This window comes from Glycine max, chromosome 1, assembly GCF_000004515.6.
Source record: "Glycine max cultivar Williams 82 chromosome 1, Glycine_max_v4.0, whole genome shotgun sequence".
NCBI lineage: Eukaryota > Viridiplantae > Streptophyta > Magnoliopsida > Fabales > Fabaceae > Glycine > Glycine max.
The window spans coordinates 4,380,238-4,397,756 of record NC_016088.4 but is presented as its reverse complement, the minus strand read 5'-3'; the positions used below and the strand labels follow the sequence as shown (position 1 = coordinate 4,397,756).

The 17,519-nt window shown below is 32.3% G+C and overlaps 4 protein-coding genes across 7 annotated transcripts; 3 read left to right on the top strand and 1 right to left on the bottom strand.

Annotated features, from left to right (window-relative positions):
• The first annotated feature begins 1,097 nt into the window (after window positions 1-1,097).
• On the top strand, window positions 1,098-2,126 carry LOC100817095 (thioredoxin H2). The gene is made up of 3 exons (XM_003517866.5): window positions 1,098-1,290; window positions 1,404-1,526; window positions 1,715-2,126. The coding sequence occupies exons 1-3, from the start codon at window positions 1,171-1,173 to the stop codon at window positions 1,844-1,846; spliced, it is 375 nt and encodes a 124-aa protein (XP_003517914.1). The 5' UTR covers window positions 1,098-1,170; the 3' UTR covers window positions 1,847-2,126.
• Window positions 2,127-3,264: 1,138 nt separating this feature from the next.
• On the top strand, window positions 3,265-8,520 carry LOC100791029 (pre-mRNA-splicing factor ATP-dependent RNA helicase DEAH1). Of its 4 annotated transcripts, none has more exons than XM_041005148.1 (3): window positions 3,265-6,706; window positions 7,374-7,522; window positions 7,899-8,520. In XM_041005148.1, the coding sequence occupies exon 1, from the start codon at window positions 3,544-3,546 to the stop codon at window positions 6,640-6,642; it is 3,099 nt and encodes a 1,032-aa protein (XP_040861082.1). In that variant the 5' UTR covers window positions 3,265-3,543; the 3' UTR covers window positions 6,643-6,706; window positions 7,374-7,522; window positions 7,899-8,520. The 4 variants fall into 4 exon arrangements, with proteins under 4 accessions (XP_040861082.1, XP_014628499.1, XP_014628487.1 ...); XM_014773013.2 differs by having other exon boundaries at window positions 7,374-7,739; XM_014773001.2 differs by having other exon boundaries at window positions 7,374-7,739; window positions 7,875-8,520.
• A 3,834-nt stretch (window positions 8,521-12,354) lies between these two features.
• Window positions 12,355-13,545, top strand: LOC100527298 (uncharacterized). Its single transcript, NM_001250833.2, has 3 exons — window positions 12,355-12,597; window positions 12,685-12,807; window positions 13,138-13,545. Exons 1-3 carry the CDS (start codon window positions 12,436-12,438, stop codon window positions 13,267-13,269), a joined length of 417 nt encoding a protein of 138 aa, NP_001237762.1. The 5' UTR covers window positions 12,355-12,435; the 3' UTR covers window positions 13,270-13,545.
• A 335-nt stretch (window positions 13,546-13,880) lies between these two features.
• On the bottom strand, window positions 13,881-16,328 carry LOC100814971 (dnaJ homolog subfamily B member 5). The gene is made up of 2 exons (XM_003517862.5): window positions 15,721-16,328; window positions 13,881-14,546 (listed from the first exon to the last, which is right to left on the bottom strand). The coding sequence occupies exons 1-2, from the start codon at window positions 16,104-16,106 to the stop codon at window positions 14,099-14,101; spliced, it is 834 nt and encodes a 277-aa protein (XP_003517910.1). The 5' UTR covers window positions 16,107-16,328; the 3' UTR covers window positions 13,881-14,098.
• Between the last annotated feature and the right edge of the window lie 1,191 nt (window positions 16,329-17,519).

The following is a 17,519-nucleotide window of genomic DNA, read 5'->3' as shown; positions in this document are numbered from 1 at the left end:
ATAAAAATTAAATATATACAAACAAAAATACAAGAATTTGAGATAGTTGATTTTTTTTACCAATTACATGTATAATGTATGAAATACACTTCCAAGAAGTGAAAAAAAAACAAAAAGAATATTAGGAGTTCGAATTGAGAGAGTGAGAATACTAGTTTGTGCATTTTAATTTATAATATGAGTAAATAAAATGAAAATTATTTAAATTTAATTTATGTATAAGTGAGTCAAGTTTAAAATAATTGTTTAACATGATTTATAAATGTCATGTGAATTTGTTTCAATTTGACATAACTCATATCCAACTAGTCCCAATAGACCTAAGATGACTAAAGCCTAATGGTAGACAACCTTGTCCAATAGGACCAGTTCAACAAAATCAAGGACAGCTAACTCATGGCAAGGAATTTCTTAAAGATAATTTAAAGATTTTATTTTTTTTCTAAATATAATTCAAAGGTCTTAGTTCTCCTCTTAAGAGATAATATTCCTCTATCACATAACAGCTTATTATATTATCTTATCACATAATATTAACGTTAAAAAGAGTCTATATAAAAACATATATCACATATATCACTGGAAATTAACCCTTAAAAGATTATTTAAGCTCTTAAAAAAAAGGATTATTTAAGGAGTATGTTGCTATCATTCATGATCCACAAATTACCCAAACATTAAAAATATGTATTACTACAAAAAAAAAACACTTTTAAAGATGGTTCTCTGTAACTTTTCATGATAATTTTTAATTGTCTTTGAATCTGACGTTGTTTAACACTTTTCACGATGGTTTTTAGACCGTCTCAAAATCTCATATTCCACATCAATTCTATCAAAAAGCGTCTTAAAATATGTTTCTATTGTTTTAAAAAAGTTAAAAAAATTGTTAATTCTAAGATAATTGTTTCAAAATTTAGGATTCTAATTAAGCAGTGCTATTTTCTCCCAACTCGTGTATGGTAAGTGTCCATTCGAGTACTTACTAGCATGACAGTTAGCAAAGAATCCGATACGCTTGCAAAACTAATTAATTCCTTGTACTTTTCTAGTCCTATAAATGAGGCTCTCCTAGAAAATGCTTTCATCAGCAAGAAGCAAAACCTCTTCTAACTAGAGAATTATACAAACAAATTGTGGTTTTCTCAGCCACCAAAAGAAAGGAGCAAGATGGGAGCCAACTTATCCAACGTGGAGAATGCTCATAAATCATCCGGCCACCTTCTCACCTTCCATTCCACCGCTAAATGGAAGACTCACTTTGATGCCTCCAAACAAACTAACAAGTTGGTATGTACATACAGCTACAATTGTTAGCCCTTCATTTTTTAATTTTTCACTTTTTAGCTTTCATGATGAGATATTGTGTCCCCATTTTTTACTTTTAATTTTTTTTGCTAAAGATGGTGATCGATTTCACGGCTACATGGTGTGGACCTTGCAAATCCATGGACCCAATTATCCAAGAGTATGCTGCAAAGTACACCAACGTGGAATTCATCAAAATTGATGTGGATGAATTGATGGTATTGCTCTTTTTCTTTTCTTTCACTATTACTCATATGCCTCTTAATGTCAAGAGAAACAGACTATATAGTATATAGTATATGTACATTATTGTACATGTATTATTATTTTTGTGCGCTGTATCCTCGTTTAGATATTTAAAATCGACGAATCGTATCAATGTTCATATTTAATTAATTGTAAACAGGAGGTCTCTCAAGAATTCAAGGTGCAGGCAATGCCAACATTCATATTGATAAAGAAAGGCAAAGTTGTTGATAAGGTGGTGGGTGCAAAAAAGGAAGAGCTGCAAAAGCTTATTGAGAAACATCTAAATTAAACTGAGCTGCAAAAAGCTTATAGTAAACGAAGAGGAATAAGGAGAAATTCTTCAATATCTCCTGCCATACCCCATTATCAAGTAAAATGGTGTGATGTGTGCTTAGCTAATTTTCTTGAAACTCAAAAAAACAAAAATGTTTTGTTGGCGTTCAAAGAATGTATGGGGTAACAAATTGTCATTTATTTTGTAAGAGACATCAATGTCAGACGAGCGTTGGTTAATTACAATTTTATTTATGTGTCTTTGACATAATTTGAATGGATGACAACATTTCTTTTTTGGTTATGGATAATATTTTATGTGAAGTTATTTGGTTTATGAGACGTAATTTAATCTTAAGCAATATTTTTTGGTATGAAATATTTTATTATTTTTAACTAATAAGAAGGTCAGGAATGTATAAGTGAAGAGAGAATACATAAATTGATTAGAGAAAAATATTATCGGAATAATTTTAATGTAATTTGAATAGAGAGGATACAAAGATTTTTTTTAATCATGATACTTGTATGAAGTAGAGTGATGATTAACTTTTGTAGAAAATTGTAAACATATATAGAGTAAGTATTCTTCTTTTAATATAATTTATTTTATATCCAAAGGTTAATTAAAATTTAAAACCTAAACTACTTAGTTAAAAAACACAAATCCAAATGATCAATTACAACTATTTAATTAAATTTAAAGTAAATTATACAAACTTTTCCTAAATTTTAAAAAAATTACATATGTATATTCTCTTCTTTTAAAACATACACAAATCTCTCCTAAGGTATAAGAGAGTTACATATGCCTTCAATATGTTTTAAAATATATCTAGATTTAGTGTTATTAGTACTTATATGAAGTTAATTCAGGTGATTTTATGCATTAGATTTTTTATAGCTTGATTAGAGTAATTTCATTTGCTCTATGAAACCCATAATTGTCCATTTGATATATGGGTTGATTGAGTTTTCTACACATTGGTTTTCTTTCTTTCTTATCAAAATTATCTCATACTTAAAAGATGATGATAAAGATATTGTTGAAAAAATACTCATGTACAACACAAATGACTTATTATTGTCAAATATTTAAATTATATTTAGTAAGATTTATGTATGTTTTAAAAAATTGAGGAGAAACAATTTTCTTAAATCTCATATAAGATTTGCGTAGGTTTCAAATAGTAAGACATGTGTAGTTTTTTAAATCTTGAAGGAAATTTATGTAATTTACTCTTATATTTAATTAATTTTTTGTATTGTATTATGTATTTGAGAAGGAACTTGTTTCCCAAGGAGCTGACACATCTCTGGCTTGCTTCCCACGAAACAACTAATGTCTACTTGCTTCCCACGCAAGTTCTGAATTCCTTTTTATCATAATTATATATATATATATATATATATATTCTATTCCCAAAAGATTAACCCTAAACTAACCAAGCGGTATAAGATAAACGTCCACACCTTAATAGGCTTTCATCCATTGATTCACAATTTCTTCGAGTTTTTTACTTTGTGCGTGTGCTGTGCCATACTCTGTTCTCTCGCGCCAAGAACAGAGCTTGGGTCTGTCTTCTCAAACAGAGCGTGCGTGCGTCACTGTCGAAGCTCCACCTCACACCACCGCTCTACCGTCGCGTTTGGGGTTTCGCCACCACCGCTGCAGAGGGTTGTTGCCGCCGCCGCCGCCGCCGCCGTGTGACGATGGATAATGATGACAGTCTAAAGAATTGGGTATCCGACAAATTGATGTCTCTATTAGGATATTCTCAGCCCACCCTTGTTCGGTACATGATCGGACTATCCCACCAAGCTTCTTCACCGGCTCATTTGGTTGACAAACTAGTGGAGTTTCGGATCCCATCATCAAGCGACACTCGCGCATTCGCGGAGGAAATTTTTTCTAGGGTTCCTCGTGTACCATCGAGTTTGAATCAGTATCAGAAACAAGAGAGGGAGGCTGCAATACTGGCAAGGAAGCAGAAGACTTACACAATTTTAAAGGCTGATGACAATAGTGACCATGCATATGCATATAAATCTAGAAAGCCTGATAATCGTAGCAAACGTTTCAGGAAGAAATCAGAAGTTCACGATGATGAGGGAATTGCGAGAAAGGAGAGGGGGAGACAAGTTAAGAGAAGAATTTCCCCTCATAAAGATAATCATTCAGATTCAGAAGAAGAAGAAGAAATATTGGAAGATCAAAGAGAGAAGAAGGAATTAGAGCGGCATATGAGAGAAAGAGACGAAGCAGTGACACGGAAGTTGGTGACTGAACCGAGATTAACGCGAAAGGAGAAAGAAGAGGCCATTCGAAGATCTAATGCTGCAGAGAATGATGACATTCAAACCTTGAGAAATTTTTCGAGGCAAGAATACTTGAAGAAAAGGGAGGAAAAGAAATTGCTACAACTGAGAGATGATATAGAAGATGAGCAATATCTGTTTGAAGGTGTTGAGCTTTCAGAAGCAGAATTATGCAAACTGAGGTACGATAAAGAGATGTATGAGCTTGTGAAGAAGCGGTCGAAAGAGGATGATAATGTGAATGAGTACTATAGAATGCCAGAAGCTTATGATCATGAAGGCGGTGTTAACCAGGAGAAGAGGTTTTCTGTGGCTATGCAGCGTTACAGGGATCCAAATGCTGAGGATAAGATGAATCCATTCGCCGAACAGGAGGCCTTGGAGGAACGTCAAATTCGAAAGGCAACGTTGAAGTTTGACTCAAGAAATAGAAAACAAGCCTTTGATGAGTATCAGTTTGTGTTTGATGATCAGATTGATTTTGTCAAGACATCGGTAATAGATGGAGATAAGTTTGATTATGAAGAGATGGTGGAAGATTCACATGAAAAGTCCAGAGCAAAGACAGCTAGGGAAGCACTTCAGGAAGAGAGGGAAAAGCTACCCATTTACCCTTATCGGGAGCAATTGCTCCAAGCTGTTCACGATCACCAGGTACTTATCATTGATGGTGAAACTGGTTCGGGGAAGACTACACAAATTCCTCAATACCTTCATGAAGCGGGCTACACAAAACATGGAATGGTTGCGTGTACTCAGCCGCGACGCCTTGCTGCTATAAGTGTTGCTGCTCGAGTTTCCAAAGAAATGGGTGTTAAATTAGGACATGAGGTTGGCTACTCCATCCGTTTTGAAGATTGTACAACAGATAAGACAGTGATTAAATACATGACAGATGGAATGTTGCTGAGGGAATTCCTTGGTGAACCTGATTTGGCAAGTTATAGTGTTTTGATCGTGGATGAGGCTCACGAAAGAACACTATCAACAGATATTCTGTTTGGATTAGTAAAGGATATTGCTCGTTTCAGACCTGATCTCAAGTTGCTGATATCAAGTGCTACACTTGATGCTGACAAGTTCAGCGATTACTTTGATTCTGCACCAAAATTCAAAATTCCAGGGAGACGGTATCCTTATGAAATATTTAACTTTACCGAAGCACCAAGTGACTACTTAGATGCAGCAATTGAGGCCTCACTCAAAATCCATGTCACTGAACCTCCTGGAGATATATTGGTATTCCTTACGGGTCAAGAAGAAATTGAAACAGCTGAAGAAAACTTGAAGCATCGGATCAGAGGCTTGGGGACTAAGATTGGTGAGTTAAAAATCTGCCCTATATATGCCAACCTACCAACTGAACTTCAAGCTAAAATATTTGATCCCACTCCTGAAAGGGTGCGAAAGGTTGTCCTTGCTACTAATATTGCAGAAACGTCATTGACAATTGATGGCATCAAGTATGTCATTGATCCAGGATATTGTAAGATGAAGAGTTATAATCCAAGAACCGGAATGGAGTCTTTGAAAGTAACTCCAATCTCAAAAGCTTCAGCTATGCAAAGAGCCGGTCGTTGTGGAAGAACAGGTCCTGGTAAGTGCTTCCAACTGTATACTGCATATACTTTTCACAAGGAAATGGACGATAACACTGTACCAGAAATACAGCGGACTAACCTTGCAAATGTGGTTTTAACTTTAAAATGTCTTGGTATTGACAATGTAATGCATTTTGATTTTATGGATCCTCCATCTGATGATGCCTTATTGAAAGCTCTTGAGCTTTTATATGCATTAAGTGCATTGAATAAGTTTGGTGAGTTAACTAAGGTTGGTAGACGGATGGCAGAGTTCCCTCTTGATCCTACATTGTCAAAAATGATAGTGGCCTCAGAAAAGTTCAAGTGTTCAGATGATATAATCTCTATTGCTGCTATGCTTTCTGTTGGTAAGTCAATATTCTACCGTCCAAAGGATAAACAAGTATATGCAGACAATGCAATGAGGAATTTTCACACTGGAAATGTTGGAGACCATATTGCATTACTAAGGGTCTACAATTCATGGAAGGAGACCAATTATTCAACACAATGGTGTTATGAAAATTACATACAGGTAAGGAGCATGAGACAGGCTAGGGATATCCGTGATCAACTTGCAGGTCTTTTAGAGAGGGTTGAGATCGAACTAACTTCAAATTCTAGTGATTTCGATGCCATCAAGAAATCCATTACATCTGGGTTTTTCCCACACTCTGCGAGACTGCAAAAGTATGGAATATATAAGACTGTTAAACAATCACAGAATGTTCGCATACACCCTGGTTCGGGGCTGGCGCAGGTTCTTCCTAGATGGGTTGTATACCATGAACTAGTACTCACAACCAAGGAATATATGAGGCAGGTGACAGAGATAAATCCAGGGTGGCTGGCGGAGATAGCCCCTCACTATTACCAGCTGAAGGATGTTGAAGATTCATATTCCAACTAGATGCCTCATGGAGCAGGACGTGCATATTTGGACAGCTAGCGGGCACAGTGGCACATTTGTTTAGGTTACTCTTCATTTATATGCTCTATTTTTGTCATATTACTAGTAATGTGGATGGAAGATCTTCAACACTAACTATATATTAGTTTCTGTGTTATTTTTTTGGTTTTAGCTATCATAAAGTTAAATACCTCATTTGTTGCTTTATCTTGCATATACAATAAATAAGTTCGTTATCTGCTGTTAATTAGACTGAACACCAAAAAGTTGTAGTCATGTTTTGTGTCGGTGTCCACACCTTATAAGTCGGTGATGTTCATAATTTTGTGTTTAGGCAGGAACAATAAAATTTACATAGATTACAACATTTTGTTAAGTTTTTGGCAAGGAAGACCTTAATCTTTAGGATATGAAATGGTTAAAAGTGAAGCAATCATACAAGCTTCTACATGTACTGTTATTATACACAAATGGAATATTTAACATACATAGCCTAGATAAGAACTCAAATTTTCCATTATTTCAACTCAATTCTTTAATTCTCATTTGACTACTTACTAGCATAGCAGTGTGGCAGCTATCAAGAATCCGTATCCAGTATGTTTTCAAGTGATTCCTTGTACTTTTCTAGTCCTATAAATGAGACTTTCTTGCATAATGTTTTCATCCAAACAAGTATGCTGCAAAACCTCTTCTAACTAGAGTTATACAAATAAATTTGGTTTTCTCAGTCACTCAAAAGAAAGGAACATGATGCGAGCCGACTTATCCAACAAGGAGAATGCTCATAAATCATCAAAGGCATCCAGCCACATTCTCACCTACTATTCTGGTGCTAAGGAAGGCTCATTTTGATGCTTCCAAAGAAACTAACAAATTGGTATGTTATGACAGCTATAATCGTTTTCTTTTTCATTTTTAGCTTTCATGATGAGATTGGCTCCCCCTTAATTTTATTTTATTTTTACCATTTTTGCTAAATATGATGATCGATGTCATGGCTACATGGTGTGAACCATTTAAATACATGGACACAATTATCGAGAATTTGCTGCAAAGTACAGGAACGTGGGATTCATGATGTGGATGAACTGATGGTAATGTTATGACTTAAGAGCAACACACTATATACATCATACATTCATAATGCATTATTACTTTTTTGCGCTGTATCCATTTACATATTCAAAATAACTTTTCTAAGGTGTGGGAATTCTGTTTCAAATGGATAGGGATTTTGACAGTTCTGAATGCAGATATACGAAGTCAATTTCATCAGTTTTGTGATTCGGTAGGTGTTTGTGGATTGGATGGGGAGGGGTGGAGGGTGGCGTGGTTTTCTGTTATAAGAGCAATGTGGATTGGCAGGAATCAGATTATTTTTAGACATGAAAAGCCTTCACCCTAAGGATATTTTTGATAATGCTTTACTGCAAGCTTGGAAGTGACTTAAAGCAAAAAAGAAGGTTTCTGCTATTCGTTGACAGATTGGATGCAGAACCCGATTGTTTCGGGTGTAGAAATTTATGAAAAAGCTCCAATTTTGCAGGAGAAGGTTGAATGTTGATGGTGGTTTTGTCACGGGTTTTTTAATCATGTGGCGAGCTTGGGAGATGCTGGTAGATTGTAGAATGTACTGAAATGTGGCTACGGACAAAAATTATCAGAACAGAACACAACAGTCTTGGTTTTGTTTTTAATTTATTCATGTAGAGAAGTTTTATTATGGGAGTAGAATTGATGCTGTTGGATTGGTGTAAGGAGCTGTCTCGTTAAATGGCAGGACTTTGTTATGGTTTGAAGCATATGGTAGTATCTAAAGTATTCGTATGCAGCTGGTTTTTTGTGTAGAAGGTGGTGCGTCAGGTATGTTATGCAGATCTTTCATTGCAGCAGATTTGGGTTTTTTCATCATTAATTTATTAAAATTGATATATTCTTAATATATTAAGAGAACTATATAGTTTTAACAAATTTCTAAAAGATGTATCAAAATTTTCATTCAATTTAATTTTTTATGTATTGGCTATCATTCAATTTACACTCCTATAAAAAAGTTACGCATAAATAACTGTATATAAGGTTATCCCCTAAGAGAAAAAACATATACACAATATACATATTTAATAATTTTATACAATTATATTTCTTATAACTCTCTATTTTCTTTTTCTTTTTCTTTTTTCCTTTCTGATCCAATCTCCAATTACATCTCACATTTTCTATCTCTCTCATCTTCATATCTCAACCATCATTTTCAATAATTTTTCAATGCCTCTCTACTTTTCTCTAAATGTTTCTTAATGAGAAATTAAAATAATATTATTTCATTTTTTTTGAAGTGGATTTATTTTCTAATTATTCTCATGTTAAAAAATAAATTTTGCTTTGACAAAATTTGAGGGTTAAGTATGCTTTTAAAACTTTAAACATGATATTTAAATATAATAAATATTTCCAATAATTGCTATCATGAATTTTAAAAATTAAATGTTATTATTTTTCCTGCTACAACGTTATAATTTTGTATCTTTTATTTGGTTTATATAATTTTGTTTTTATCTTTACAATTTTGTTTTTTTATTTTAACATTGAAACAGAGATAGGTTTCTTCAAATTTGGTAGTAAAAGCTAAAACAAATGAGATTAAGTTTAATTTTTCATTTTCTCTCTCTTAATTAAATCCAACATTGAACATCACACTCTATTACATTTATTCTAACACACTTTTTATTATTGAATAATTTTTTTAGAAACTGTAGAATTATGAATAAAACTCATTATATAAGAAACAAGACTTACAAATTTTTCTAATTTTCAATGAAGTTAAAAAAAAAAATGTATAACCACTCTCCATTCAATCTTTGCTTGTAATAATTGGTGACTCCGTTGTCTTGGCTATACTAGTTGTTGGTTTCGGGTAAAATTAGAAAGCCATTGCTTAGACTTATTTATAGTATATTTTAATGTTGTCGACATGGGCAAGAGTTAAAAGCAGTGATCACAATAATAATTTAAAGATTGTTGTATATATATATTAATGAAAGAGGCAATGATTTTCTTATTTTTTGTCAAAAAAAAACCATTGCTTATACAATAAATAACGACTTAGACGCTATAAAATATAATGACATAGACTACATTTATAAAACTGTTAATGTTAGACAACTGCTGTTCTAATAGATGTCCCATCAATATATACTATAGTAAGTTACTTAGCTACAACAATCTCTTAGTTATAAGACACTTGCTTCTTTGTCTCTATTTTCTTTTTTTAAGATTTTAATTTTTTGAAGATAATTTGTCACCACTTACTTGTTATGTGGCATTCATTAAATTATATTACGATATTTGACTATTAAATTAAGTAACTCATTTTAGAAAGAAAAAAAAAAGAAGAAAAGAAAAGGTAATCTCAATTATTGATGAAAAGTTCAATGTTTATTACATACACGTGTTGAAATATCAATAGTTAATCTTCTCATTAACAATTAAAATAAACAAATTTATATTTATAAAACTATAAATATATTTAAGTGTTTTTATTTCTCATGTTTATTTTTGTTATTTTATAACAATAAATTTTTTTCCTGTATACTTTTTGTCTTTGTCATGTTGTTTTCTTCATTAGCTTTTAAGATTACAATATCATTATAGTTGACTAAATATTAAGGGATATACTACATACGCGTTCACTCTGGAAAAAATAAATAAATTAGGGGACAATGATTCGTGGTTAGAACTTTTATTTCAAGTTAGAGAAAGTCTTGTACAGTTACCAACCTTACACATCATATAAGTAGTATCTACGTGTGTGTAGAACTCAATACTGATTCATGTGTTTTTTAACACATCACATCGATCATTTCATTAAAGATCAAACATTTAATACAGGTTGGTGCAAAATCAAACAAATGGTAACTAGCATAAAATCTTGATATCCTAGTAAGGGAGTGTGTAACACGATTAGATTGCCTCTTAATAAAACGAATCGCAACGCTTTGAAGATCATGCATAAGATTGAGAACATACATGCGTTGTCATAAAGATATGCTCTCGCAATCCAATTGTGTAACAGCTCATTGGTGGTTCCACAAAAGTAGATGACTATGCAACTAGATCTTTTGATGAGGGTTACATCAGAATCTTGAGATGCTGCAATAGTTCAATAAAAAACTTCTTGCTGATATAGAAATCATGCTTTTACTTCAAGCTGTGCCAAGGGGGAATGTACACCCTTCTTCTTGATCATTTTGGATTTTTCTTTTCATAAGGTTTCTGTCTGAGGCTTAGATGAATTTAAGCGCGAGATTCTTAAATGCCATGTTGCATTGAGCCAAATACAATTCCTAGTATGGTTGCAGCAGAGTTGCACCACAGAAAACAAATTCAATTGAGAGAATATTAATCATTTTGAGGAAGAATTTACGTTAACATGCATATGAATCATTGTTGACAGGTTATCATTATTATTCTTTTTAATTTTACTCTTGAGAAATTTTATTCAGGAATGTTGTTTAGTTTAGCCTTCTATTTTTGGAATAAACTTTCTGGAAACATTCATGGCCAAAATTGGTTCTTGAGATCGAATGATCTTTGCCTAATATTCCTACACTTACATTCCCTTGTGATAAAAGAGGGTTTTCTCATGGCATGAAAACACATTGATCCGAAAAAAGAAAATCGACGGCAATGAGAAATGATAAATAGTCAATTAATTAAAAGGAGAGAATAAGATACAGTTATAACTTATATATCAATAAGAATAGAACATATATCATATAAATACTAACAAGTCATTGATACAAAGTAGAATTAAGTTTGTATCACTTAAACAAAGTTTCATATATTTTTTTGATGAAAAAAACAATTGAAAAAATAAATTTTATTAAAAGGGATCGACTAAATTTTCTAATGAAACTTAATTAACAACAAAATTAATGAATACTTTGTTCTAAAAACACAATTAAAAAAAAAGGTTTCAATCCATTTCTTTTCATTTTCAGACCAATTCTAACATATCATGTTTATTAGGTATAGTCAATTAAAAACTCAAAAATACACTAATAGTAAGCAAAAAATGAGATAATGTGATTAACATAGATAGAAAGCAAGATGAGATAGAAGAGTTGAAAGAGGAAACAATTGTATAAATATTATTCTTCTTTTCGTCTCATCTCAAATTTTATAGGTTGTGCATGATCATGCACGAATTTTCTGCTCTACTTTAGCCAATCATCAGCGATATAATTTGATAACGATTAATGTTAATAAAATAATTAATTTTTTTATTTTTTTTAAATATTAATAAAAGTATAATTATCTCATCAAAATAAACTAATTCATGTGACAGTATAGTTCTAGTACTTTTAAAACCTTGGTTGAAAGCAGGATTATACCTTTTTCTGGGGGGAAACATGAAAACTCAAAATGGCTATACTTTATTTATTTATTGGTTTATTTCACAATAACGTCATGTTATGCGAACAGCCATTTAACTAACGTGAATAATGAATGGTGCTACTAGCACCAGCTACTGATTCTAGCACTTGTGCTCTCGAATTTGTCTAATAAGCTCCAATGGTCCATTTTACAGCTTTCCCCACTTGAAAGAATATGATTCATTTCAAAAGAAATCACATAGTAGTTTAGTTTCCTACAACTTTGTTAATCTTTCTATATATATTCCAAGTTTTCAACCAGTTTGCCATCGTCCAAAGTCCAAAACAATTAAGAAACCTTAGACTTCTCTAGCTTCTTGGTTTATCATTCCCTGCCAGAAGAAGAACCAACATGGCTCCCACCATCTATAATTTTTCGTATTCTAAAAGGTTTTCAGAGTCATTCAATTCTTCAAAATCAAAAAGAGAGTCATCCAGTTCCAACATCCTTGCTTTCCACTCCACAGCTCAATGGAATGCTCATTATAAAGCCACCAAAGAAACTAACAAACTGGTATGTTTGTGTGGCTACACTCTTTTAACTAGTAACATAATCAGAAGGTAAAGTTGGTTTTTCTTATACAGTCTTTCTTTGGTGTAGATGGTACTTGATTTCACAGCCACATGGTGTGGACCTTGCAAACTCATGGACCCAGTTATCCAAGAGTTTGCTGGAAATTACACAGATGTTGACTTCATCAAGATTGATGTGGAGGAGTTAACGGTATGTCCCTCATATCCCTTTACCTAATTTGTTAGTTATTGTAAAAGCAACATGAGAAGGACTAGAAACATACTTCAAACATATTTTCTTTAATTAATTAAAATTTATTGAAAATTACAAAATAAGGAAAGAAAATCATTAACCTACAAAATTTTGTCATCTTCAAAAAAATTTAACTAATAAAACAGGATGTGTTCAAAAGAATGTGTGAAAAAGTGTATTGCTAGCATTTTTGCAACATACATAATATATAAATGATATTTTTTTTTTCTGATAATTGATTTTCACCACTTGAGAACTGATTTGTATTCATGGTATAAATGATAACAGGAAGTGTCTCAAGCACTCCAGGTCTACCAATTGCCAACATTCATACTCGTTAAGAAAGGCAAAGTTGCTGATAGAGTGGTGGGGGTGAAAAAGGAGGAGCTGAAAAGGTCGATTGAGAAGCACAGAAAATAAATGAATGATGTAATAAAATCAGAAAGGCTCAACAGCACATTCTGCCATAACCAATTCCAGGAAAAAAAAAAAAACAAAACTACCAACAACTGAGATTGCAATAAGTTGTTGTCCTCATCATTTTCTCCCAATGAGAAGATATGTGTCATTCTTTTACCATCACAAGTATGCAATGTAATATGACACGTGTAGTTGCTCACGTTTAACCTACAAGGGCATCTATTAACATATATATCAATATTATTGGCCAGTTTTGGGTTTATTTTACTCTTCCCATCAAAATCTTCAACCACTAAATTTTATTGTTGGCCACCAAATATAGTTCTCTCTTAGAAGGAAAAACAAAACAGAAATAATACTCTAACTGTCAACTTAAGAAGAGGTTCTGTTAAATAAAAGGCAAAATTTGAAACAGAAATGATGGGACCAAAACGAATGGACATTGAGACACGAAAGATTCTCACTTAATAATGAAAATATCTTCAAATTAGTCCATGTCAAACTAATCACATCATAACAAACAAGACACCTCTATTTAGGTGAAAACAGTCAATGCACAGATAACCATAGTTCTATTTCTTTTTCCTTAATCTAGAACAGCAGAGTCAAAATACCAAAAGTGTAAAATATTTATATAGACTTGTTTACAAAGCTGCATCATGCTTCATATATGGTAGCAAGTAGCAACTATGCTAGGTATATTTGTAATATACACAAATTTCATATAGATTAGAGGAATTACTTAAAAGTTATTTACAGTGTAAACTAATCTTCATGTGAAAGAGGATGGTTAATGGATAGTTACAGCCATTAGACTCAAAATATTGGCTTAGTAATAAACATCACTGAGAATCCTTCTCAGATCACACTTCTGTTGTGTGGTCAGCCTTGATGGAAAAATAACATCAAACATGATTCTGAGGTTTCCTTTCTTGCCAGGTTCCTTTGAGATTGGCATGCCTTCATTTAAGATCACCAGCTCATAGCCAGGTTTCACAATATCAGCCATTTGGATTGTGAGATCTCTTCCATCCAAGGTAGCCAAGTTGAGAGTCTTTCCTATGAGAGCATCTACAAGTAATATCTTCTGGATCGCCACAAGATCATTTCCATCCCTCTTGAAAATAGCATGAGGACTCTCATCCAACACAAATATTAGATCAGCTGGAGCAAATCCTGGTTCTTGGTTGCCTTTCCCAGGAAAAGTGATTTTTGTGCCCTTCTTCCAACCAGGTTTTATGTCTATCTTCAAAATTTCTTCTACAGACTTCAACTCTCTGCCAAAACAAAAAAAAAAAAAAAAAGGGCTCCTAGTGAAAATGAAATGAGGCAAAAATGAAAAATCTATATGCTCCAACGTTTATGTTTTAGATACAAATTTGATCCAAATAGCCAAGTTCAACAGGAAATAAGCCTTATATTCGAATAAACCAAAGAAACATATTTTACAAGCCTGATATTCACACAAACCAATGAAACATATTTTACATACTAACACATAACATCAAGGGGGCAAACGCAAATCCCCAAAACAATTAAATTTCACCTTCCTCTCTTCACTTGTGGGCACAGAATACAGATAAATGTTTAGGTATGCGTGACTGCACAAACGTGCATGATCAAGCCAAATAAGCGTAAAGTCAAAAGAAAAAACCTACCAAAACATAATAATAATGAAGACGACAATAATAATAATGACAACCAAACAAAATGACAGACACCCAAGGCATGGCTAAAGGGTCATCCAACTACCATGTAAACTATCCTAGATTTATCGTACAACAAAAAAAAAATTATATTGTCTTTAATACAATTCCATACTAGCAGCAAATTTTCCTCTTTTTCCAGTACATACAGCTTTGATAACAGTAACACAAAAGTGTTTTTAGTTTTAATATTAGTAAGACAAATACTAATCAATACTTTAGGACATTGATTATGAAATTAAAAGAAAAAAGGTTTTTTTATTGGAATGTGCAAAATTGTAATGTTCATAACTTTTTTTACGATAAATATTTTCTGTTTTAGTTCCTTAACCATTACCTTAAGTACACAGGATAACAGGATCCTATTATTAATATCTCAATTCAAATGCTACCCTTGAAGCCAACACAAACTTGCAATCTTAATCAATGAAAGTAGTCGTATGTACCAGGAATTTACATCGGCCCTTCCAATTCTGTTATGGACAAAGCTTAGATACAGTTCATCAGGTGTTTTTAGTGTTATTTTTCAATCAAAATTAGAGCTTCACCATGCTAATTCACGAAATAAATGTTCATATTAAATGTCAACATAAATTTTATGAAACTTTTCAATTCTGATTGAAGAAGGGCACCAACATACCTAAGAATCAGTATCTAAATTTTGTCCACAGAATTCTGCACCAACAAAAAACACAAATCTCTGCATGCAATGAACTAATTAGAACGGCATGGATTAGTTAATTACCCGAATTCATCAGGAGCAACAATCCTTGAGACCTTCAACTTCTTTTTGCAACCGTTGTAAAGTTCTTCAAGGGTACAAAGCAAGCTGCTTTCAACCACCCCTGCATCCTTCATGTTCCCACCACCATATTCCTTGGTGAAGCGTTGAGAGTTAAGGGGATAGTGACCGTACAAGTCATAGATCTGGCGCTTCTTGGGGTCACTTAGCACATCATAGGCCTCAGAAACTTGTTTAAACTTGGCCTCAAACTCTTCTTTCCTAAGAGGGTCTTCAAGGTTCTTATCTGGGTGCCATTTCATGGCCAACTTTTTATAAGCCTTCTTCAACTCTTCATCCGTGGCATCATGCTTCACCTTCAGTATCCTGTAGTAGTCACCAGCAACCATGTCAATGAATGAAACAAGAACAGAACAACTAGCTCTGCGTCAAAATCAGTGCTTTATGAGGGGAAGAGACTTTGTATGGCTTTGTCAATGACTTTGTATAAGTGGCTGCAAAAGGGTAGGTAGGTAGTAGCGGAAATCACGCTCTGGAAGAAGAGGAGATAAACACTGAAACCACACTCAGACGCGTACTTTCAATTTTCTCTTTTTTTTCGAATTATAGTTAAGAAAACAGTTGCTAGCTGTTAATGCTATTTGATGCTTCACATGACAGCATGTGCAACAAAATGCGTCCAATACACGGATAATGACTGAGAATAATATATTGGTGAAATTACTTACTTGATTCTTTTTTTATTTTTTTAGTTTAATATAGTTTTTTCTCTTTTAAAAAGTTTAATTTGATATTTTATTTTTTTAATTCAGTTTAGTCTTTTATTTTTAAAAAAGATTATTTTGATCATTTATTTTATTTTTTTAATTTAATCATTTAATCTATTTAAGATTCAGGTTGCATTTAAGAATAATTTTTTTTTGGTTAAAAATAAAGTGAAGGAAATGATTAATACATCAATTTCATTAGGAAATGATTGCCTTTTAACAATACATTCTAAAAGGATAATTAGTCGAAAACAATCTTAATTAAATAAATTGAAGAATCACAAACTAAAAAAAAGTAAGATAAAGAATTAAACTAAATCAAAAGATTAAGATAAAAAAACCAAATAATTTTTTTAAAAAGATAAGCTATTAAATTGAATATAAAAAAAATAAAAAATTAAATTAAATTTTTTAAAAGATAAAAGATCAAATTAAATAAAAAATAAGATAAAAGAAATCAAATATATCATTTAACCTAACGCAACTTGATAAGTCAATAGTTGAAATCTTGATAGAATACAAGGGTTAAAAATTGTGATACAATGCTGTTATTTGTTATACAGAGAATGACCGAGAGTAACGGCATGGTTTATCACTATTATTGATTTTTTTCTCTCTCACTATTGTAGATTTTGCTTTTTTGTGTGTGTGAATTAGGGTTTATCCCGTGGTACCACGATCTATTAAACGAATTGACATTTTTCATGCATGAATAAAAATCAAATTTTTAATTACATATTTAAAAAATAGGATAATTTTAATTGTATACTTAAGAAATAAATTATCTGTTAATCACGTTATATTATGGTAAATTTTACTTTTACTTTTTTTAAAAAATTTCAGGAAAGGTTCTCTAAAATATCTAGTGTAGCCTTTACGCGTTGTAGAGTAATTTTGATTTGAAATATAAAGGCATACATAGTATTTTATTTTATGATGTGGAGTATTATTTAATAAGAACCTGACACATGACAATCAGTATTACTGATTAATTAACAATTAATGTTTAATTGTGGTCTAAAGAATTAATATTAT

Coding starts and splice junctions, on each gene's coding strand:
- LOC100817095 (XM_003517866.5), top strand. CDS start 1,171: ATGGGAGCCAACTTATCCAACGTGGAGAATGCTCATAAATCATCCGGC. Junction 1,291..1,403: donor CCAAACAAACTAACAAGTTG/GTATGTACATAC, acceptor TTTTTGCTAAAG/ATGGTGATCGATTTCACGGC. Junction 1,527..1,714: donor TTGATGTGGATGAATTGATG/GTATTGCTCTTT, acceptor AATTGTAAACAG/GAGGTCTCTCAAGAATTCAA.
- LOC100791029 (XM_041005148.1), top strand. CDS start 3,544: ATGGATAATGATGACAGTCTAAAGAATTGGGTATCCGACAAATTGATG.
- LOC100527298 (NM_001250833.2), top strand. CDS start 12,436: ATGGCTCCCACCATCTATAATTTTTCGTATTCTAAAAGGTTTTCAGAG. Junction 12,598..12,684: donor CCAAAGAAACTAACAAACTG/GTATGTTTGTGT, acceptor TCTTTGGTGTAG/ATGGTACTTGATTTCACAGC. Junction 12,808..13,137: donor TTGATGTGGAGGAGTTAACG/GTATGTCCCTCA, acceptor AAATGATAACAG/GAAGTGTCTCAAGCACTCCA.
- LOC100814971 (XM_003517862.5), bottom strand. CDS start 16,106: ATGGTTGCTGGTGACTACTACAGGATACTGAAGGTGAAGCATGATGCC. Junction 14,547..15,720: donor GTTGCTCCTGATGAATTCGG/GTAATTAACTAA, acceptor TTGTTTTGGCAG/AGAGTTGAAGTCTGTAGAAG.